The sequence below is a fragment of the Anolis carolinensis genome, unplaced genomic scaffold (genome assembly GCF_035594765.1).
Source record: "Anolis carolinensis isolate JA03-04 unplaced genomic scaffold, rAnoCar3.1.pri scaffold_7, whole genome shotgun sequence".
NCBI lineage: Eukaryota > Metazoa > Chordata > Lepidosauria > Squamata > Dactyloidae > Anolis > Anolis carolinensis.
The window spans coordinates 35,158,976-35,180,678 of record NW_026943818.1 but is presented as its reverse complement, the minus strand read 5'-3'; the positions used below and the strand labels follow the sequence as shown (position 1 = coordinate 35,180,678).

Here is a 21,703-nt window from a genome sequence, read left to right as displayed (position 1 = left end):
CAGTGCTGAAGCTCTCCCCTAGTCCAAGATGCAGGGCTGGGAGAGAGAGGTGGGCGGAGCCACAAATGGGCGGCCAGGACTGGGATGGGCAGAGTTACGAGCACTGAGATAGGCCTGAGCTTCTATCCCTGTCCTTTGGTGCCTGCCAGGACACAGGGGGCGGGCTAGAGGAGGGGGTGGGGCCTCTTCCCAAGGGCCTCAGGGAAGGTATATAGAAGCTCAGCCCTGTCTCAGGCTCTTGAGAAGAGGCCCCGCCCCCACCCCTAGCCCCGCCCTTTAGTCCTAAAAGGCCTCTCAGGAGAGACATAGAAGCTCAGCCCTGTCTCATGCTCTTTGGAAGAGGTCCCGCCCCCGCCCCTAGCCCCACCCTTTAGTCCTAAAACGCCTCTCAGGAGAGGTATAGAGGCTCAGCCCTGTCTCAGGCTCTTGAGAAGAAGCCACGCCCACTTTTCTAGCTCCGCCCCCTGTGTGTCCTAGCAGGCGCCTCAGGTGCTCAGCCCTGTCACCGGCACTTGGGAAGAGGCCCCGCCCTCAATAGGTGCCATCACTGCCCCCCTGGATCGCTCCAACACCCACCAGGGGGCGGTAGCGCCCACTTTAGAAATCACTGATAACTACAATAAAAGTTTCTGTGTTTTCAAAGGCTTTCGTGGCCGGAATCACTGGGTTGCTGTGAGTTTTCTGGGCAGTATGGCCACGTTCCAGAAGCATTCTCTCCTGTGAGTTCCACCAGATCTCACAAACTCTGAGGATGCCTGCCATAGATATGGGCGAAACTTGCCTTGTGCAAGTCACACTGTCTCAGCCTCAGAGGAAAATAACGCCAGGATAGGTCAGAAACGACTTCGAGGCAACCTAGCCGCATGGATGGGTCTCTTCCCAGAGGGATCGGGGCCTATGTCTTTCTCTGATCAACCTTTCTCTGTCTTTGAGTCCTTTACCCCGCCGTCCTCTTTAATGCACCACCTCCATTCATTCTGCTCCTGTAACTGTAAAATTGATTTTTCGTGCCATGAGACGCTTGTCGTTCACGACCGAGCGCGCTCCAGAGGCTCCGACGCGGACCGCTTTTAATTAGTTTCCCCCGTCTCCGTCCTCCTCTGCCTTTCCGGAGCAAGCGAGCGGAACCCGGAGCAAGAGCCGAGAGAAAGAGCCGAGTCCCGCCGGCAACAATTGGACCCCGCAATTTTGTGATACGACGAGTCCCGAAACAGAGGGGATTGTAGTCAAACAAGAGGCACACGAGCAGGATCCACTTGCAGGAATGCCTCCACCTTCGTTACTTGGGTTTGGATGGGAGTATTTTAATAAACCAAACGCAGAAATAATCCTTAGAACGTGCTCTTGAACGACCACTATTCACTTTTCCACATCATCACCAGACAATTGGATACATTTCTGCCAATGATGAACAAGTTTTCTGAAGCCGTCACGGAAGAAGTCGACACTCGGTTCCTGCAACCGGCGTCTCACAGATCTTCCGAGAGCCAAGCAAAGCCATAATGTAACCCACATATTCTTGTGAAATGCCGATTGTGCTTCAGTGATACGAGGATCGTCCTGAATCAATCTGTCAATCTTTTGCTTGCGAAACTCGACGGTTGCTGTCACAGGACGTCCAACTCTTTGTTTGTCACGCAACCCAGATGTTCCCACCTCAACATCTTTAAGCTTACTCGCCTAACGATGCACAGGACTCTCATCAACACAATCACCATAAACAACTTGCATTCTCTGATGAATCTCCTTCTGCTGTCAAGAATTCAATGACTGCACGTTGCTTAAACCTTCCAGAAAAAATATGACTCAGCGCCCCCTGGAAAGGGGGCGTGGCTTAGAAGGGTGGGCGTGGCTCCTGCTCGAGAGAACAGGGCTGAGCCTCTCCCCTAGTCCAAGATGCAGGGCTGGGAGGGAGAGGTGGGCGGGGCCACAAATGGGAGGCCAGGACTGGGATGGGTGGAGTTACAAGCTCTGAGGCAGGGCTGAGCTTCTATCCTTCTCCTGTGGCGCCTACCAGGGGCTAGAGGAGGGGGCGGAGCCTCTTCCTAAGGGTCTGACGGGGCTGAACTTCTATACCTCAGCCCTGTCTCATGCTCTTGGGAAGATGCCCCGCTCCCTTCCCTAGCTCCGCCCTCTGTGTCCCAACAAGCGCCTCAGGAGAGGTATAGATTCTCATCCCTGTTTTGGGGTCTTGGGAAGAAGCCCCGCCCCCACCCCTAGCCCCGCCCTTTAGTCCTAAAAGGCCTCTCAGGAGAGGTATAGAGGCTCAGCCCTATCTCAGGCTCTTGGAATGAGGCCCCGCCTTGTTCCCTAGCTCCGCCCTCTGTGTCCCAACAAGTGCCTCAGGAGAGGAATAGATTCTTAGCCCTGTCTTGTACTCTTGGGAAGAGGCCCCACCCCCACCCCTAGCCCCGCCCTTTAGTCCTAAAAGGCCTCTCAGGAGAGGTATAGATTCTCAGCCCTGTCTCGGGCTCTTGGGAAGAAGCCACGCCCCTGCCCTGGCTCCACCCCCCTGGAGCTCTGCAGCGCCCACTTTGGGAATCACTGGCCTAAATCTAGGAATTTGATAGTAAGAACTGTCTGAGAGTGAAATGGCCTCCCTTGGAGGGTGGTGGCCTCTCAATTTTTGAAAGTCGGCGGTTTGAATCCAGGGAGCGGAGTGAGCTCCCACTGTTAGCTCCAGCTTCTGCCAACCTAGCAGTTCGAAAACATGGAAATGTGAGTAGATCAATATGTACCCCTCCGGTGGGACGGTAATGGCGCTCCATGCAGGCATTCCGGCCACATGACCTTGGAGGTGTCTACGGACAACGCCGGCTCTTCGGCTTAGAAATGGAGACAACTAGACTTAATGTCGGGACAACAAAATGTGGATAGGCATCTCTTTGGACAGCATTGGTTGTGCTTCGACTTATTAGTGTCTATATATCCCTAAAAATGGACTCATGGCCACACGAATTTTGGAAGGAAGATTGGACTTGATCTCCCATCCAAGGACGAACCAGAATTAACCTTGCTTAACATTTGAAGACCAGGCATCCTGACCCCGTAACCTTGCCGGAAACGCCACTGAACACAACAGCATGAGTCTGTGGTGCGAATGTAATGTAAATGACTCCAATTAACGCCCAGCGTTAATTTGCAGAAATTAAACCAAAGCAGAGGGGAATCAAAGCATACTATTGCGGAGTTGAAAAAAAAACTACATTTGCAGGCAAGTCTGCCCAGACAGATTTTTTTTTCAAGTGTCTGGCTTTTTTAAAAAAAGAAGAGAAAGAAAGACCAATGTTTGATCTCTCCATGTCCACTCACCTTTATTAAGGTCATTAATTTAAATTGTTCACAATAATTCCTTAACCACTGTTTAATTACTCAGTAGAACAGAGAGATTTTTTATTAATTCGTTTCTATGTCTCTCAAGGCAATGGAAACTGCTCCTCCTGCCGGTCAGCAGGAACTATTTGGATATTTTGAATTAAACATTAGACATGTCCAAAAAATCGTTTTGAATCGTATATCGGAATTATTTCGGATTGTTCTCGCTTTTTGATACGCATTCCGAGACCTTGTCTCACAGCACAACCAGCAATGTAATTCGAACCATTGTTGGCCCATTCTCTAATTGTCTCTTAATGTTTCGTTAATTCCCCCACTCCAAAAATTTTTAAATATATATTTAAAAATATTTTTAAAAATTTGTTTCTGCAACCTACCTTGAATGGGAGCTTAACATGGCTGCCGCTCCCCCGGCCAATCAGAAGCTTCCACGATGGACGCAAAGGTGGGGGCTAACGTCCTCTGTGTCCACATGGAAGATTGCCATACAAGCCTGGTGTGTAGCGATTGCGCATGCACGTCCGCTATTTTAGAAACATTTAGAATCATTACGAATTTTCGGAAATTTTTGGGTGAAAAAATCGGAAATACTTTCTATATCGAAGCACCAGCACCCCCTACTTTAGAAACAAGAATTGAAACATTTTTTCATCGATTGGACATGCCTATTAAACATGCATTTGCATTTCCCCAAATATTGGCAAAAAGGAAGGAGGTGGGAGGATCAAAGAAGCGCAAAACCCTGATCGGGTTCAAAAGAATAGTATCGGAGTTGAAACATCAGCAAAATGTCCCACCATATATCTTAAACAACCATTGGGGGTAACTGCGAAATTGAGGAAACTTCAGGAATGGCAAAAATCCGAAGAAGCAGAACTTTAACAACACAACCGTTCAATGCTAAGGCTTCCCCGTCTGCACAGGGTTCCCTACTCCGCACTTTAACAACACAACCATTTAATGCTAAGGCTTCCCCGTCTGCACAGGGTTCCATACTTCGTGGTTTAACAACACAACCGTTCAATGCTAAAGCTTCCCCGTTTGCGCAGGGTTCCGTACTTCGCTCTTTAACAACACAACCGTTCAATGCTAAGGCTTCCTCGTCTTGCCTTAAGAAACGTTGCCGAAGTGTGTCTTCCTCCAGGCTTGGACTGACTCAAAGTCTCTCTCGCTCCCTGGGCCCGTGGAGCATTGTTTCCTCCGAACAGTGGGGTGCGTGACCCCCCATTTCTCCCAGGGACCATCAACAAGTTGTCGAGCAGGGCGCCCCTTGACCTCGGCGCCGCAGACAAAGCCCGCGCCACGGCGCCACTTACACGAGAGGTCTGTGTCCTTCCGGCCCGGCCTCGTTCGCCGTCGCCGCAAGATTGGCAGGGTACAAGGCCGTTTCCCAGATGGGGGGCACCCGGAAACGCGCCCCTCGCACAGCGTGGCAGGCGTAACCTGTCAGCTCTCATTTGCACCTGTCAAAGGCGGGGGGAGATGGGGACACCACAAAGCGGCCCACTGTCTTGAGCTTGGACTTCGAAACCCAACACGATGCATCAAGTGCGGTCGAGAGTCGAGAAATCGTCTATGTTTGCCAAACAACAACAGTGAAAAACGAGATTGCGAGAGAGAAGGATCCCTCCTTTTCCGCCTCGTCAGTGCGGTGTCTGCTGTCACTCACGCGCCCTTCCAAATTCTCCGTCAAGTTGTCATCGCCCGAGACGGGTGGGGATTATGCTAACTCTGTGTCCAGAATTGATTCAAGTGGAACGCATGTTTGACTAGCGGAACCGCTGGTGGGAGCGAGAAGCGTTGAGACCCGCGATTTTCCCACCTTCCCGAAACAATCCCGCATTGTTTGGTTCCAGACTCGGTCAGCTCTGTCCCGGAGCTCTGAGTGACAGTACTTTGAGGCCCGGGCGAAGCTACTTTGAATTTCTAAGCATCTCTCAGGAAGTCCCCACAGACTCTCCTCTCCCTTTTGACTCCCTCCTCGCCCGCCCTCCTGCCCCGTTGATCCTAATTTCAAGGCCTTAGATCCCTAACATACTTTTCTCTCTCCCGCACAAAAAAACCCAACAAAACCCTTTTCCTTTTACTCCCCAGAATTTCAATCGCTTGCAGAGAATCTTTGCAAAGAGAAAGCGAGGAGGAAAAGATGGAAGGGCAGAAAAGTTATCTCGATACTTCACTGCAATTTTGTGTCTTGCTGTGGCCATAAATATAGTTCTCCCTGTGCGAGTGTGTTATCGGAAACATTTGGAAGCAGAAATGCTTCGGATTTGGGATTGTAATACCTGTATTTGCAGATATGTATGCAATGAGATATATCAGAGATGGGACCCAAATCTAAACAATGCTTTTTGTGTTCTAAACTCAACTTATTGTTGGAGACTAGCCCGGAGGGGAAGTAAAGGAGAGAATTCCAGGAGAGCAATAAAACAAGCCTTTTATTATTATCACCATTCAAATAGTCGTCGCAACATGTGAGTAGCAAAACAAAGAATTTATATCTCAGCTTATCTAAAATTGACCAATGGCTGAGGATCTTCCTCACCTTCCACACCTACTTGGCATAAATGATACCTGTGACCTCACTTGTTTACTCTGAGCTCTCTTCTCTCTTTGGAACAACCCCTTAGAAAGGCACCAGCTTACAGGAAGGGAGTGGCATATCCAGAAGCACAGCTACATAGACAAAAGTTTACTATTTTTTGGTTTATGGTCCCTTCAGATGTTGTCTCTCTTTTCCTCGACTTGAAGTAAGTTGTCTCTTCGGTGACTCAAACCACTTTGGAACTGTTGTCAGCCGCAGCGCAAGGAGGGCTCTTGTTAGCATTTCGCTCCAGGTAAAAAAGGGATTTTCTCCGCTGATAAATTCATATATTTATAAGCTATATATTTGCAGGAAGAGCAAGATAGAGACAGCAAGCCTGCTGTGGGGAGCTGGAGACGGAGTGGCATTTTCGATAGTTCTGTTTTCCATTCTTTCTTTATTTTTTCCCCCCCATTTCGAGATTAAAGGAGGCAGATTGGTCCCTGTGGCACCGGCGGTATTGATGCTTCCTGCCCTTCTCGGGGAAAGATAACGAACTCCAGATTGGAATGGAGGAGGAGGAGGAGCAGGCTCTCCACGCCTCAAACCCCACATATGGATTAGATCACTTTTGGCGTGCATTAGTCGTGCGATATAATCCACGTGGAGAGTTTTCTGCTAGATCCAGAAAAATCCTGCCAATCCAAAAGTCGACAGTTTGAGCCTGGGTTGGGGTGAGCACCTGGAAATGGCCACTATAACATGTGCGCAGTTAACAAAGAATATATACCTTTGGCTTATCTAAAATTGACCAGTGGCTAAGGGTCTTCCCCACCTTCCACACCTACTTGGCATAAATGATACCAATGACCTAACTTGTTTACTCTGAGCTTTCCTCTCTTCTTGGAACTTCCTGGAGAAAGGCACCAGCTTACAGGAAGGGAGGGACATATGCAGAGGCAAAGCTACATAGGCAAAATTTTACTGTTTTCTGGCTTATGGTCCCTTCAATGTGAGTTGTAGTTCACCCACTACCGTAACATTTTGTACAAGTAAAAAATCGACGTTTGATTTTTCCAAGCTAGTGGCGCATAAAATTACCTTCAACATGTTCATAATGTAGGGACCGTACAGGAGAGATATAGAGGCTCAGCCCTGTCTTGGGCTCTTGGAAGGAGGTCCCGCCCCCTTCCCTAGCTCCGCCCTCTGTGTCCCAACAAGCGCCTTAAGAGAGGTATAGATGCTCAATCCTGTCTCAGGCTCCTGGGAAGAAGCCACGCCCACTCATCTAGCTCCGCCCCGTATATAAGTGCCTCTGGTGCTCAGCCCTGTCTCCAGAACTTGGGAAGAGGCCGCGCCCCTCCTTTGGCCCCGCCCCGTGTCCTAATAATTGCCATCACCGCCCCCCGGATCACTCAGTGGTAGCGCCCACTTTGGGAATCACTGGTTCAGATGTTACTCCCATGGTTGTGGTGTCATGGTGTCCTATCGATCTGTATATTGAGAGGGTGTGAGAGAGAGCCGTGACCTTTATTAAGTTACGAAAAGTTACGAGATTTCCCTTTCTAGACAGTCCATTCTTTTGGGGAAACGTGGCAGAAGGAAAGGGACTCATTGGGGTGGGCGGATGAACTCGGCCTGTCCCGATGGCAAGTAGGTGACATTGCGGGAGCGTGACAATTGGAATGCAATGTCTTCAGCGGCTTCCAGTTTCCGCAATTCGATGAGACCGTCTCCGGCCACCGCCAGGGCCTCGGCGATGAGCTCTGCTGCCTTCGAGTCTCCTTCGGCGGCAATGATGTCAGCTCTCTTCTGCTGCTCGGCCTTTTCCACCTCGAACCGGGCCCGCTCTGCTTCTTGCTGGGCCACTTGCTTCAACTCCACGGCCTCCAGGAACTCCTTCCCAAAGGTCAGGTGGGTCAACGAAACATCGTCTAGGATGATTCCGAACGTCCCGGCTCTTTCCATGAGGTCGTCGCTCACTTGCCTCGAGACCAGCTCCCTCTGGGTGATCAACTCCCCGGCATCGAAACGGGCCACAACGGACTTGAGAGTCTCGGTCGCAATGGAAGGCAACACTCGCTCGTCGTAGTCCTCTCCAAGGGTTGTGTAAATCTGGGGGAGCCGTAGTACAGCCGGTCTGAACAACAAGCGGAGCGTGACGTCCACGTTCTGGAGGTCTTTGCTTCCGGTGGTTACGGGGATGTTGCGTGGGCGGGAGCGGCAGTCAAACACAATGGGTCTCTGCACCCAAGGGATGAGGAAATGGGTCCCTTCTCCCACCACCACGTCCTGGATGCCCCGGAATCGGTCAAAGATGACAGCTCTGTGGCCTGCATCCACGTTATAAAGGGCCCAGTTGACCACTCCACCGGCCACCACCAGTCCCAAGCCAAACTTGCTCATGAGATCAAAGATCTTGGCAGCCATTGGACTCCAACTTCAGCAGAGTTGCCTCATTACAAAGGAAGACAGGCCAGGAAGGTTAGACTCGATCATTGCGTGACCAAAAAAGAAAAAGGCAAAGAACGGGAGTAGACCCAGATATGAAGTTTTCTGACTTGGAAGAGTTGGTGGTGCTGTGAGGCCTCAGGTTATGACATCACCAAACTACATCTTGTGACATCACCAGACACTGGGCCTTTGGTTGGCTTGTCTCCAGGTGACTTTTTTGAAATCAAGTTGACAAAGTTTGTGGCTGAGAATCATAAGGCCTAACTGTCATATCCATGGAACCAATATCCACCATCTTGTTTGCTTAGTGATCTCTATATAAGGTGCACGCAGATGTGAATTTGTTTGTTCTGCTCCACAGTTGCACAAGGTGGAGGATTCTTCTAGGTCAGTGATTCCCAAATTGGGTGCTACCGCCCCCGGTGGGCGCTGGAGCAATCCAGGGGGGCGGTGATGGCACCTATTAGGACACGGGGGCGGGGCCAGAGGAAGGGCAGGGCCTCTTCCCAAGTGCCGGGCAGAGCTGAGCACCGGAGGCACTTGTTAGGACACACAGGGGGCGGAGCTAGAGGAGTGGGCGTGGCTTCTTCCCAAGAGCCTGAGACAGGGCTGAGCCTCTATATTTCTCCTGAGAGACCTTTAGGACTAAAAGGCGGGGCTAGGGGTGGAGGCGGGGCCTCTTCCCAAGAGCACGAGACAGGGCTGAGCCTCTATACCTCTCCTGAGAGGCCTTTAGGACTAAAGGGCGGGGCTAGAGGTGTGGGAGGGGCCTCTTCCCCATAGCACAAGACAGGGCTGAGCCTCTTTATACCTCCCCTGAGGTGCTTCTTAGAACACGAGGTCGGGGTATAGAGGTTCAGCCCCATCAGGCAGTTGGGAAGAGGCCCCGCCCCCAGCTCTAGCCCCGCCCCCTGTGTCTTGGCAGGCGCCACAGGACACGGATAGAAGCTCAGCCCTACCTCAGAGCTCCTAACTCCACCCATCCCAGTCCTGGCTGCCCATTTGTGGCCCCGCCCACCTCCCCCTCCCAGCCCTGCATCTTGGACTAGGGGAGAGGCTCAGCCCCGCCCTCTTGAGCAGGAGCCACGCCCACCACTCTAAGCCACGCCCCCCTTTCCAGGGGGTGCTGAGTCATATTTTTTCTGGAAAGGGGGCGGCAGGCGAAATAAGTTTGGGAACCCCTGATCTGAACCTTTTCTAATCAGATAGAAGCTTCCAGAGCGTGCTTTCCACTGAGGTAGTCTATGGGAGCCTAGGGTCATCTCCATGACACTACAACCACGGGAGCGACATCTGACCCTTTTCTAATCAGGTAGAAGCTTCCAGAGCTTGCTTTCCATTGGTGTAGTCTACGGGAATCCTTTGTTGGAAGGTGTTAGCTGGCTCTGGTTGTTTCCTTTCTGAAATACCCCTTTTTCTGAGTGTTGTTCTTTATTTACTGTCCTGATTGAATAGTTTTTTTTTAAAGCTGGCTGCCAGGTATTGTTCATTTTGAAGGTTCCCAGGAACCCAATTATAATAATGATGATGATGATGATGACTCTGAGGGGGAATCCTTTGTTGGGAGGTGTTAGCTGGCTCTGGTTGTTTCCTGTCTGAAAATATGTCTAGCTGTGCTCAGTCACATATTGAAGCCCTGCCCATCTGGCTAATGTCACCAAGTTTCTGCGCATGCGTAGTTTGTAATTTTTGGTTTTGGGCGGTTTTCTGTAATTTGGACCTAATTGTATAGGGTTTTTTGATGGAAAGACATAGATGGGATGACTACGTCTTTTGTGGCCAAATTTGGTCCAGTGGTTTTGTTGTTTACTCCATGGGAAAAACGCACATTACATTTTTATATATATAGATTTTTCTAGGGTTTTTTTATGGAAAGACATAGATTGGATGACTATTAGGCATGTCCAATCGATGAAAAAAATGTTTCAATTCACGTTTCTAAAGTAGGGGGCGGTAGCGCTTCGATATAGGAAGTATTTCCGAATTTTTCACCCAAAAATTTCGGATATTTCCGAAAATTCGTAATGATTCTAAATGTTTCTAAAATGGCGGACGCGCATGCGCAATCGCCAAAAATAGGAACCGGTGGGGGCTTTTACAGGGCTCTCCCGCCCTCATTTCTTGAGCTATCCTCATCAAATTTGGTCCAGTGGGAGAACACATTCAACACTCTTAGCTCAACAAATTTCAGAATGTTTCCTGTCTCCTATGATTTTTGGCGAATTTTCATAACTTTTTATAATACACTGGACCAGTGACCACGCCAAGCAATGCCCTGGCAAGGAGTGCAAAGATACTTTGAAAACTATAAATTCCCTTGCTATATTTGTAAGCAAGAACTCTAGAAATCAATGGTGTCTCTGGCTATGTGATCCCACATGCTTTCTTAATGAAATAGACTACTGATTCTGCAAAGGTATGCTATGATCCAGCAAGAACTATTCTTAACGAAATTGAAAGCTAGATTATTTTTTTAATAATATGGAAAAAAAATTACAAAACATTAAGAGACAATTAGAGAATGGGCCAACGATGGTTCAAATTACATTGCCGGTTGCGCTGTGAGACAACGTCTCGGAATGCGTCTCAAAAAGCGAGAACAATCCGATATAAATCCGATATAAGATTCAAAACGATTTTTTGGACATACCTAATGACTGTCTTTTGTGGCCAAATTTGGTGTGATTTGGTCCAGTGGTTTTGTTGTTTACTCCAGGGGAATTCTGCACATTACATTTTTGTATATATAGATTACAGATAACTTAGTAACTTGTAATTTCCAAACTCTGTGGTGGTTTCAAGTCCTCCTTGCTCTTGTGCCGAGAGGGATTTTGTCTGGAGCGAACAAGTATTGCCGTCCTCGGGAAAAGAAAAGGCTATTGAGAGAAACCTCTCCATTCGAATATGTCCTCATATCTAAGACAACTCCCAGCTTTGTTGATATCGCCTGGCTAGCAGTGACTCCTTTCAAACAGACCGGCTTCTTTTCTCGCGTTTCATATTCTGTTTTTCAGAAGGCAAACGGACAAAGCTGAATACATTGACTCCTCTGTCTCGCGTCCTTCCCATGTCCTGTTCTGTTCCGCTGTTGGGATTAAAGCTGGCCTTGGGACTGGTCAGTGGGGTTAAGGGGATGGCGAGGAAGAGGAGGAGAGAGACTCGTCTCTGGGTAGCAATTATTTATCACGCTTTCATCTTCATCTCCCAGCTAGCTGATTTATTCAGAGCAGGGAACGAAATGCGTTTAAACCAACGATGCTGCGAGCTTGGTTGGCAAAGAAGGATATCGCTGCTCTATTGTCTCTGTTGCCGTTCTGTTTTTGGGTGGGAATGCCAAGATAATGGTTGTCCCATAATATTTTGCTACCCAAAGACATCCACTACCTGTTTTATGTACAGAGGCTATAGCTATGGGGTAAACATCTCTGCACACTGTTTGGTTTAAATTACCAAGAGAGGTTCCACCTAAACATGAAACAGGGCTGAGCCTCTATATCTCTCCTGAGAGGCCTTTAGGACTAAAGGGAGGGGCTTGGGGTGGGGGCGGGGCCTCTTCCCAAGAGCCCGAGACAGGGCTGAGCTTCTATACCTCTCCTGAGAGGCCTTTTAGGACTAAAGGGTGGGACTAGGGGCGGGGGCGGGGCCTCTTCCCAAGAGCCTGAGACAGGGCTGAGCCTCTATACCTCTCCTGAGAGGCCTTTTAGGATTAAAGGGCGGGGCTAGGGGTGGGGGCGGGGCCTCTTCCCAAGAACACGAGACAGGGCTGAGCCTCTACACCTCTCCTGAGAGGCCTTTTAGGTCTAAAGGGCAGGGCTGGGGCGGGGGCGGAGCCTCTTCCCAAGAGCATGAGACAGGGCTGAGCCTCTATACCTCTCCTGAGAGGCCTTTTAGGATTAAAGGGCAGGGCTAGGGGTGGGGGCGGGGCCTCTTCCCAAGAACACGAGACAGGGCTGAGCCTCTACACCTCTCCTGAGAGGCCTTTTAGGTCTAAAGGGCAGGGCTGGGGCGGGGGCGGAGCCTCTTCCCAAGAGCATGAGACAGGGCTGAGCCTCTATACTTCTCCTGAGAGGCCTTTTAGGACTAAGGGGTGAGGCTGGGGTGGGGGCGGGGCCTCTTCCCAAGAACATGAGACAGGGCTGAGCCTCTATATCTCTCCTGAGAGGCCTTTTAGGACTAAAGGGCGGGGCTAGGGGTGGGGGTGGGGCCTCTTCCCAAGAGCCTGAGACAGGGCTGAGCCTCTATACCTCTCCTGAGGAACTTGTTGGGACACAGAGGGTGGAGCTAGGGAAGGGGGCGGGGCCTCTTCCCAAGAGCGCGAGACATCACCCCTGAGGTGATGGTAGAACATGGGGGCGGGGTATAGAGCCCCCGCCCCCTCCTCTAGCCCCGCCCCCTGTGTCCTGGCAGGCGCCGCAGGACAGGGATAGATGCTCAGCCCTGCCTCCGAGCTCGTAACTCCACCCATCTCAGTCCTGGCTGCCCATTTGTGGCCCCGCCCACCTCCCCCTCCCAGCCCTGCATCTTGGACTAGGGGAGAGGCTCATCCCCGCCCTCTTGAGCAGGAGCCACACCCACCCCTCTAAGCCATGCCCCTTTCCAGGGGGTGCTGAGTAATATTTTTTCTGGAAAGGGGGCAGTAGGCCAAATAAATTTGGGAACCACTGCACTACATCTTTCAATGCAGCTCTGACTCAAGCTGCCTGTCACTGTCCTTGGAAGTTACATTTGCCAGCAGGAGCCTCTGCGCCGCAAGAAACGTGCGCCGCATGTCTCGTTTCACACTTCAGTTGCCATGGCCGTGGATGAGCGCCAAGCTGGTGTCATCTCCTAACCAGATCTCCCTCCTCCTGGGAAGACCACAGCATTGTGGGACCCCCAATTCTAAGCCCAGAAAGAAGAAGCAGAGCAGCCTGGAAAGCTTTTTGAGGGTTTGGCGGAGATTGGAAGAGAGACGGGGAAGAGTCTGCTGGACTTCTGGCTAACCAGGCGGAAGAAACGGAGCATGTTATGACAAGGCCATTAGCATGCATCTCGCATATTCAATATCCCGAAATGCTGTCAGGAGACCCCCGTGGGGCCGCGTGACCTCCTTCCCCACCCCTGCTGGATCACTAATTTCCTCTCTTGTCGGAACAAGAGAAAGATCGTGTCCGACTCCTTCGCCGGCGCAAGGACACCGCTCAGCCTGTGGGAACCCGCCAGCGGAGGCTCCCACGGGCGGCGGATGCCCTTGCGTGGCGGAGAATCCTAACATCGTCGTCTGGCAGGTTGCAAAGCCTTCCTTGCAAAACCGAGAGAAAGGTTTGTGCAAGGCAGTTAAGATTTCATGCTGTACTCTCCAACTGTTCCGATTTGTCCCCATTAATCCTCCGCTGTCACACTTTCCCCGCAGGTTTTAGAACATCCCAGTTTCCCCGCCTTCTTCTGCTTTTGCCCTCAGTTTCCTTCCATTGCTGCAAAGTGTGTACAAAATGCAAAAGTAGTAATAATAATAATAATAATAATAATAATAATAATAATAATAATGACAAAGTTCGGGAACACAACACACCGGACATGAAGAAGGAGACAGAAGGCCTGATCCTTGCAGCCCATCAGAACAAATGCAATTCAGGCCAAGATCGAAAAATCAGCTGATGACCCAAAATGCAGACTGTGCAAGGAAACCGACGAAACCATTGATCATATCCTCAGCTGCTGTAAGAAAATCGCACAGACAGACTACAAACAGAGGCACAACTATGTGGCCCAAATGATTCATTGGAACTTATGCCTCAAGTACCACCTCCCAGCAGCAAAGAACTGGTGGGATCACAAACCTGCAAAAGTATTGGAAAATGAGCACGCAAAGATACTGTGGGACTTCCGAATCTAGACTGACAAAGTTCTGGAACACAACACACCAGACATCACAGTTGTGGAAAAGTTTCCTTGCAGAGTCTACATTTTGGGTCATCAGCTGATTTTTCGATCTTGGCCTGAATTGCCTTTGTCCTGATGTCTTGCTCCTGGGCTGCAAGAACCAGGCCTTCTGTCTCCGTCTTCAGGGTCCCATTCGTGAGCCAGAGCCAGGTCTTCTCCTTATCAGCTTTTCCTTCAATTTTGTCAAGGAACTTTCCATGCCATGCTTTGTTGCGCCAGCTGTCAGCTCTAGTTTGTAGTGCGGTTTTCTTGTACTCATTCTGCTCTAGTTTGTAGTGCGATTTTCTTGTACTGATTTTTTGTCTGCTGTGCTTTGAGGAGTTTCTGATTTTTTACTTCAATCAAAGCAGGTTCTTCCCTTTGCTTTACATCTTCTGCCAGGGCATGTTCTTCTTCTTTGACTGCTTGTTTTACTTGCAAGAGTCCTCTGCCCCCTGATCTTCTAGGCAGATATAGCCGGTCAACATCACTGCGAGGGTGCAGGGAATGATGAATGGTCATGAGTTTTCTTGTTTTTCTGTCCAAATTGTCCAGTTCCACCTGTGTCCAGTTTATAATGCCAGCAGTATATCTTATGACAGGTATGGCCCAGGTGTTTATGGCCTTGATGGTGTTGCCTCCATTGAGCTTGCTTTTGAGAATTTTTCTGACCCTTTGTGTGTATTCTTTGCTGACCACAGTCTTCACATGTTCATGCGTGATGTTGTCCAGCTGTAATATGCCCAGATATTTATAGGCCTCTGGCTGGTGACACTTTATTGTTTGGCCATTGGGCATATTTATGCCCTCACTTTCAATGATTTTTCCCTTCTTCAATGCCACTGTTGAATATTTGTCCAAACCAAACTCCATGCTGATATTAGTGCTAAAAATTCGGACAGTGTTAGTCAGATTTCAGTTTCCGTTTTCCCATACAGCTTCAGGTCATCCATGTACATCAGATGTGAAATTTTGTGAGATTTCTTAGATGTTTGATAGCCGGGGTTTGTTTTTTGTAAGATTGTTGACAGAGGGATCATGGCAATAATGAAAAGCAGAAGGGACAATGAGTCTCCCTGGAAAATTCCTCTCCTGATGTTGACAAGTCCATAGCTTTCATTTCCAACAAACAGTTCAGTTTTCCAATGCTCCATCATGTTTTCAATGAAGGTGCCAACGTTTTTACTAATCCCGATGGCGTCCAGGCACTTGATGATCCAGCTGTGTGGGAGTGAGTCAAAGGCCTTTTGGTAGTCAATCCACGTCATGTGAAGATTATTATTATTATTATTATTATTATTACACCCAGAGCGCACTATGAACCCAAACAAGGATGGATCTGGACCACATTTGGCATGCATACCCGATATGCCCAATTTGAATACTGGTGGGATTTAAGGGGAATTGGGAATTGTGAAAGGATGTCCCATTGAGGAGGGGCAAGCTTATATTCTGCTGCTTTACAATGGAGCCACGGAGTCCAATGGCATGAAAAGGGATCCTATCAAAACACGAGGAAGAGCTGTTTGGCAGTGGAATGTGCTTTGTTGGAGAGCTCCTTCTCTGGATGTTTTGAAGCAGAAGCTAGATGGCCATCTGTCGGGAGAGCTCTGATATGTATTCCTGCTTGGGATGAGATCGGATGGCTTGTTACTTGTTTGCCAAACTCACCTGGACTGTCTTGTTTTAAAAACAGACCATGTCTTTGTTTTGCTGTGTGTTTGCTTTTTACTATAAATTGCTGGGACGATTATTCAAACAGAAAAGCTGGCTATAAATAATAATGAATGTCTGAAAAACTCATCAGTTAAAAAAAATAACTCTCATTGGTTTATAAAAAAGAGAGCAATGGCTCCACCTTGTGTTTGGGAGCCACAATAGCAGCTGGTGGATCCAAAGAACTCAAATTAAATATGAAGAACTAGCTTTGAAAATGTCATTTTTTTAATTGTACAAAATGCATACGTTAGTGGATTAACTACAAACGACATCATGCCAGGTTAACCCAGAGAAACTCCCATCAGTACTTAAAGTTTGTTATGTTGGGCACGTTTGCTCTGGATGCATCATCGGTTGGGCTCAGTGTGCTCTCTGGCTGTAGGGTAAACTACAACTCCCACTATGGTGAGTCAGTCTCCTCGAACTTCTCCAGTAGGTTGAGTTCATCATGAGGGTTCTATGTGCCAAGTTTGTTCCAGGGCCATCATCAGTGGAGGTCACACTGACTTTTTAAAGGGGAGAGAAGAAAGCTCAGAGTAAAGAAGTTAGGACATTGGTATCACTTGTGCCAAAGTAGGTGTGGAAGGTGAGGAAGACCCTTAGCCATTGGTCAATTTTAGATAAGCCAAGATATATATTCTTTGTGCATATGTCCTTCCCTTCCTGTGAGCAGGTGCCTTCCTCCAGAAAGTTCCAAGGAGAGAAGAAAGCTCAGAGTAAACAAGTGAGGTCATTGGTATCACTTGGGCCAAAGTAGGTGTGGAAGGTGGAGAAGATCCTAAGCCATTGGTCAATTTTAAATAAGCCAAGATATATATTCTTTGTGCATATGCCCCTCCCTTCCTGTGAGCTGGTGCCTTCCTCCAGAAAGTTCCAAGGAGAGAGGAAAGCTCAGAGTAAACAAGTGAGATCATTGGTATCACTTGTGCCAAAGTAGGTGTGGAAGGTGGAGAAGATCCTAAGCCATTGGTCAGTTTTAGATAAGTCAAGATATAAATTCTTTATTTGCTACGCACATGTTGCGAAGGCCATTTGCATGTTACGGACCCATTAGAGTGGGTGCCTACGGCTGTTTTGCCTTATCATCAGCTGTGATAACAATAAAAGTCTAGTTTTATTGCTCTCTTGGAATTCTCTCCTTTATTCCCCTCCGGGCTAGTCTCCAACACCAGAATGGAAAGCCAGTTCCCTAATCCTAGCCCAATGATGGGCAACCTTTTGCATTTGGTGTGTCAAACTTCACCAAAAAAACCTAGCATGAGTGTGTCACTTCGAGAAAAGAACCATAATTTCGCACTATGTATAGTTTAAATAACAAAAATGTATAATTGTAATATATAACTGTATTTAATAAATCAAAAACTATTTACTACCATTATTACCATGTACAACAATCTATGGTACCTCTTGCAGCTTCCACGCTAATTTCTCTTTATTCTAGTCTCAATGTAGTCATGAATAATGAATAATAATATAATAGTAATGATATGATAATATACTAGAATAATAATAGAATAATAATAGAATGATATAATGATAAATCTATATATAAATTTAATGTGCATAATTCCCATGGAGTAAACAACAAGACCACTGGACCAAATCATACCGAATTTGGCCACAAAAGACATAGTCATCCAATGAATCTGCATGCGGCAGCGTTTCAGGAAAAATGGCTAGGCGTGTCAATGCTGACACGCGTGTCATAGGTTGGCCATCACTGCTTTATACGTATCTTTACACCAAGGGTCCCCAAACTTTTTAAACGGGGGGCCAGTTCACGATCCTTGGGACCGTTGGAGGGCTAGACTATAGCAATAATAGTAGTAGTAGTAGTAGTAGTAGTAATAATAACAACAACAACAACAACAACAACAACAACAACAACAAAGAGGGTTGGAAGAGACCCCTTGGGCCATTTAGTCCAACCCCCTTCTGCTTTTGTGCACCAAAAGCACAAAAGTACCCCTGACAGATGGCCACCCAGCCTCAATGTTAATAATAATAATAATTGATTGAAGTAAAAAATCAGAAACTCCTCAAATCACTGCAGACAAAAAACCAATACAAGAAAACCGCACTACAAACTAGAGCTGACAGCTGGCACAACAAAACACTGCATGGAAAGTTCCTTGACAAAATTGAAGGAAAAGCTGATAAGGAGAAGACCTGGCTCTGGCTCACGAATGGGACCCTGAAGAAGGAGACAGAAGGCCTGATCCTTGCAGCCCAGGAGCAAGACATCAGGACAAAGGCAATTCAGGCCAAGATCGAAAAATCAGCTGACGACCCAAAATGCAGATTGTGCAAGGAAACCGACGAAACCTCAGCTGTTGTAAGAAAATCACACAGACAGACTACAAACAGAAGCACAACTATGTGGCCCAAATAATTCATTGGAACTTATGCCTCAAGTACCACCTCCCAGCAGGAAAGAACTGGTGGGATCACAAACCTGCAAAAGTCTTGGAAAATGAGCACGCAAAGATACTGTGGGACTTCCGAATCCAGACTGACAAAGTTCTGGAACACAACACACCAGACATCACAGTTGTGGAAAAGAAAAGGTTTGGATCATTGATGTCGCCATCCCAGGTGACAGTCGCATTGACGAAAAACAACAGGAAAAACTCAGCCGCTATCAGGACCTCAAGATTGAACTTCAAAGACTCTGGCAGAAACCAGTGCAGGTGGTCCCGGTGGTGATGGGCACACTGGGTGCCGTGCCAAAAGATCTCAGCCGGCATTTGGAAACAATAGACATTGACAAAATTATGATCTGCCAACTGCAAAAGGCCACCCTGCTGGGATCTGCAGCATCATCCGAAAATACATCACACAGTCCTAGACACTTGGGAAGTGTTCGACTTGTGATTTTGTGATACGAAATCCAGCATGTCTATCTTGTTTGCTGTGTCATAATAAAATAATAATAATAATTGATCGAAGTAAAAAATCAGAAACTCCTCAAATCACTGCAGACAAAAAACCAGTACAAAAAAACCGCACTACAAACTAGAGCAGAATCAGTACAAGAAAACCGCACTACAAACTAGAGCAGAATCAGTACAAGAAAACTGCACTACAAACTAGAGCTGACAGTTGGCACAACAAAACATTGCATGGAAAGTTCCTTGACAAAATTGAAGGAAAAGCTGATAAGGAGAAGACCTGGCTCTGGCTCACGAATGGGACCCTGAAGAAGGAGACAGAAGGCCTGGTCCTTGCAGCCCAGGAGCAAGCCATCAGAACAAAGGCAATCAAGGCCAAGATCGAAAAATCAGCAGACGGCCCGAAATGCAGACAGTGCAAAGAAACCAATGAAACCATGGATCATATCCTCAGCTACTGTAAGAAAATCGCACAGACAGACTACGAACAGAGGCACAATTATGTGGCCCAAATGATTCATTAGAACTTATAAATAAATGGATAAATGGTTTTGATGGGCCTCATCCGGCCCCCGGGCCTTAGTTTGGGGACCCCTGCTTTACACTGTCCAGAAAACTCACAGCAACCCAGCATCCTTGCATCCCTGGCTGGAGGGACCCGCAGTTCCGGGTGGGGTCCTTGAGGTGGCAGCACCGCACCACGTTTGGGAGCCAGGATGGAAAAGGAAAAGCCACCGCTTCCAAAATAGAGGTCACCAAGGGATGTGGCTTTCCTTGGGTGTGGTGGCCGTCTCCTCGGAGCATCCCAGCCCCGAAGAAGAGTCCGCCGTCCACTGCAGGGGAATCGGCAGCGGCGGCATCGCGACGTCTTTGGAAAACAAGGACATCTGGAGATGCAGAGGATTATGGATTCTCATCATTCGTATTAAGGAGGCAAAAAGGCCGAAGCCTTGCATACAGGAGCAAAAAATCTACAGAAAAAAGGCTATAATGTTTCCAGTGCTTTAGCGAAGAGAAGACGGCGGTGGTTTGGGGGCGAAGGAAAGGACCCGCAAGACCCGTCCTGCCGTGAAAGATTGGCATCTTTCCCAGCAACTCTCGGTAGTGACAGGACGCCAATTCTGGAGAGACGGGATCCACATTAAGCATTTTTTAAGGCATTTCCCCTTCTGCCATGAGCGTGGACTGCGTGGCTTCCGAGAGTGATCTGGGCACATTTTGAGCCTCGGGCATAATCCGCCGGATTGCTCCTCGCTGTCTCCTATAAGGACCCAGCAAAGAACAGATCTCCTCCTACTACTACTACTCTCTGGACTAGGGCTGCATCTCCGCCAAGGATGCCCACCACTTCGTCTCCAGAGGAGGACTACTGGATCGAGGGATCCCGCCGGGACGTGGTTCTCCAAGACTTCTACCTCGTGGGTGCCGAGTTGGGCAGGTACGGTCACGCCGCACTTTTCCCACCCTCCGTCGCTCTTTCTGGACATACTATTTCTATATGAAATAGAGTTGTCCACGAAACAAGCTTGATCTTGTAGCCAATGCCTCATAGTTCTTGTACAAATAGCCCTCCACTTTTGTGGGTTCACTTTGATTTTTTGCAGATTTGATTCGTGTGGTCTCGCTAGGAGTTTCTCAATTAGGGGTCCCCAAACTTTTTAAGTCGAGGGCACGATTACCAGGATTTCACTGGGAAGAGCGAGCCTGCTTTTGGCTGTTGAGAGAGTCAAGTTAATAGAGGTTGTGTAGTAAAAATAGTAGCTTTTCCTGTGAGCTGGTGCCTTTCTCCAAGAAGTTCCAAAGGGAGAAGAAAGCTCAGAGTAAACAAGTTAGGTCATTGGTATTACTTGTGCCAAAGTAGGTGTAGAAGGTGAGGAAGACCCTCAGCTATTGGTCAATTTTAGATAAGTCAGAGGTCAATGGCTCATAGCTCAACATTGTACAGATAGCCCTCCGCAGTTGTGGGTTCACGTTGATTTTTTGCAGATTTGATTCATGTGGTCTCGCTAGGAGTTTCTCAATTAGGGGTCCCCAAACTTTTTAAGTCGAGGGCATGATTACCAGGATTTCAATGCGAAGAGCGAGCCTGCCTTTGGTTGTTGAGAGAGTCAAGTTAATTGGGGTTGTGTAGTAAAAATAGTAGCTTTGCCTATGAAGCTTTGCCTGTGAGCTAGTGCCTTTCTCCAAGAAGTTCCAAAGAGAGAAGAAAGCTCAGAGTAAACAAGTTAGGTCATTGGTATCACTTGTGCCAAAGTAGATGTGGAAGGTGAGGAAGACCCTCAGCCACTGGTAAATTTTAGATAAGCCAAGATATATATTCTTTGTGCATATGTCCTTCCCTTCCTGTGAGCTGGTGCCTTCCTCCAGAAAGTTCCAAGGAGGGAAGAAAGCTCAGAGTAAACAAGTTAGGTCATTGGTATCACTTGTGCCAAAGTAGGTGTGGAAGGTGAGGAAGACCCTCTGCTATTGGTCAATTTTAGATAAGTCAGAGGTCAATGGCTCATAGCTCAACATTGTACAGATAGCCCTCCACGTTTGTGGGTTCACTTTGATTTTTTGCAGATTTGATTCGTGTGGTCTCGCTAGGAACCTCTCGGTTAGGGGTCTCCAAACTTTTTAAGTCAAGGGCACGATTACCAGGATTTCAGTGCAAAGAGCGAGCCTGCTTTTGACTGTTGAGAGAGTCAAGTTAATTGAGGTTGTGTAGGGACCATAAGCCAGAAAAATAGTAAACTATTGCCTATGTAGCTTTGCCTGTGAGCTGGTGCCTTTCTCCAGGAAGTTCCAAAGGGAGAAGAAAGCTCAGAGTAAACAAGTTAGGTCATTGGTATCACTTGTGCCAAGTAAATGTAGAAGGTGAGGAAGACCCTCAGCCTTT

At 48.1% G+C, this 21,703-nt stretch overlaps 2 protein-coding genes across 2 annotated transcripts in view; one reads left to right on the top strand and one right to left on the bottom strand.

Moving 5' to 3' along the window:
• Positions 1 to 7,371: 7,371 nt before the first annotated feature.
• LOC100564157 (prohibitin 1) lies at positions 7,372 to 8,458 on the bottom strand. The gene has a single exon (XM_003228906.4). The coding sequence runs from the start codon at positions 8,288 to 8,290 to the stop codon at positions 7,472 to 7,474; it is 819 nt and encodes a 272-aa protein (XP_003228954.1). The 5' UTR covers positions 8,291 to 8,458; the 3' UTR covers positions 7,372 to 7,471.
• An 11,057-nt stretch (positions 8,459 to 19,515) lies between these two features.
• Positions 19,516 to 21,703, top strand: part of LOC100564355 (calcium/calmodulin-dependent protein kinase type IV) — a 60,999-nt gene continuing 58,811 nt past the window's right edge. Inside the window, exon 1 of the mRNA XM_062958919.1 lies at positions 19,516 to 20,263. Coding sequence (XP_062814989.1) covers positions 20,163 to 20,263 — 101 coding nt within the window. The 5' untranslated portion in view covers positions 19,516 to 20,162. The remainder of the gene's footprint in view (positions 20,264 to 21,703) is intronic.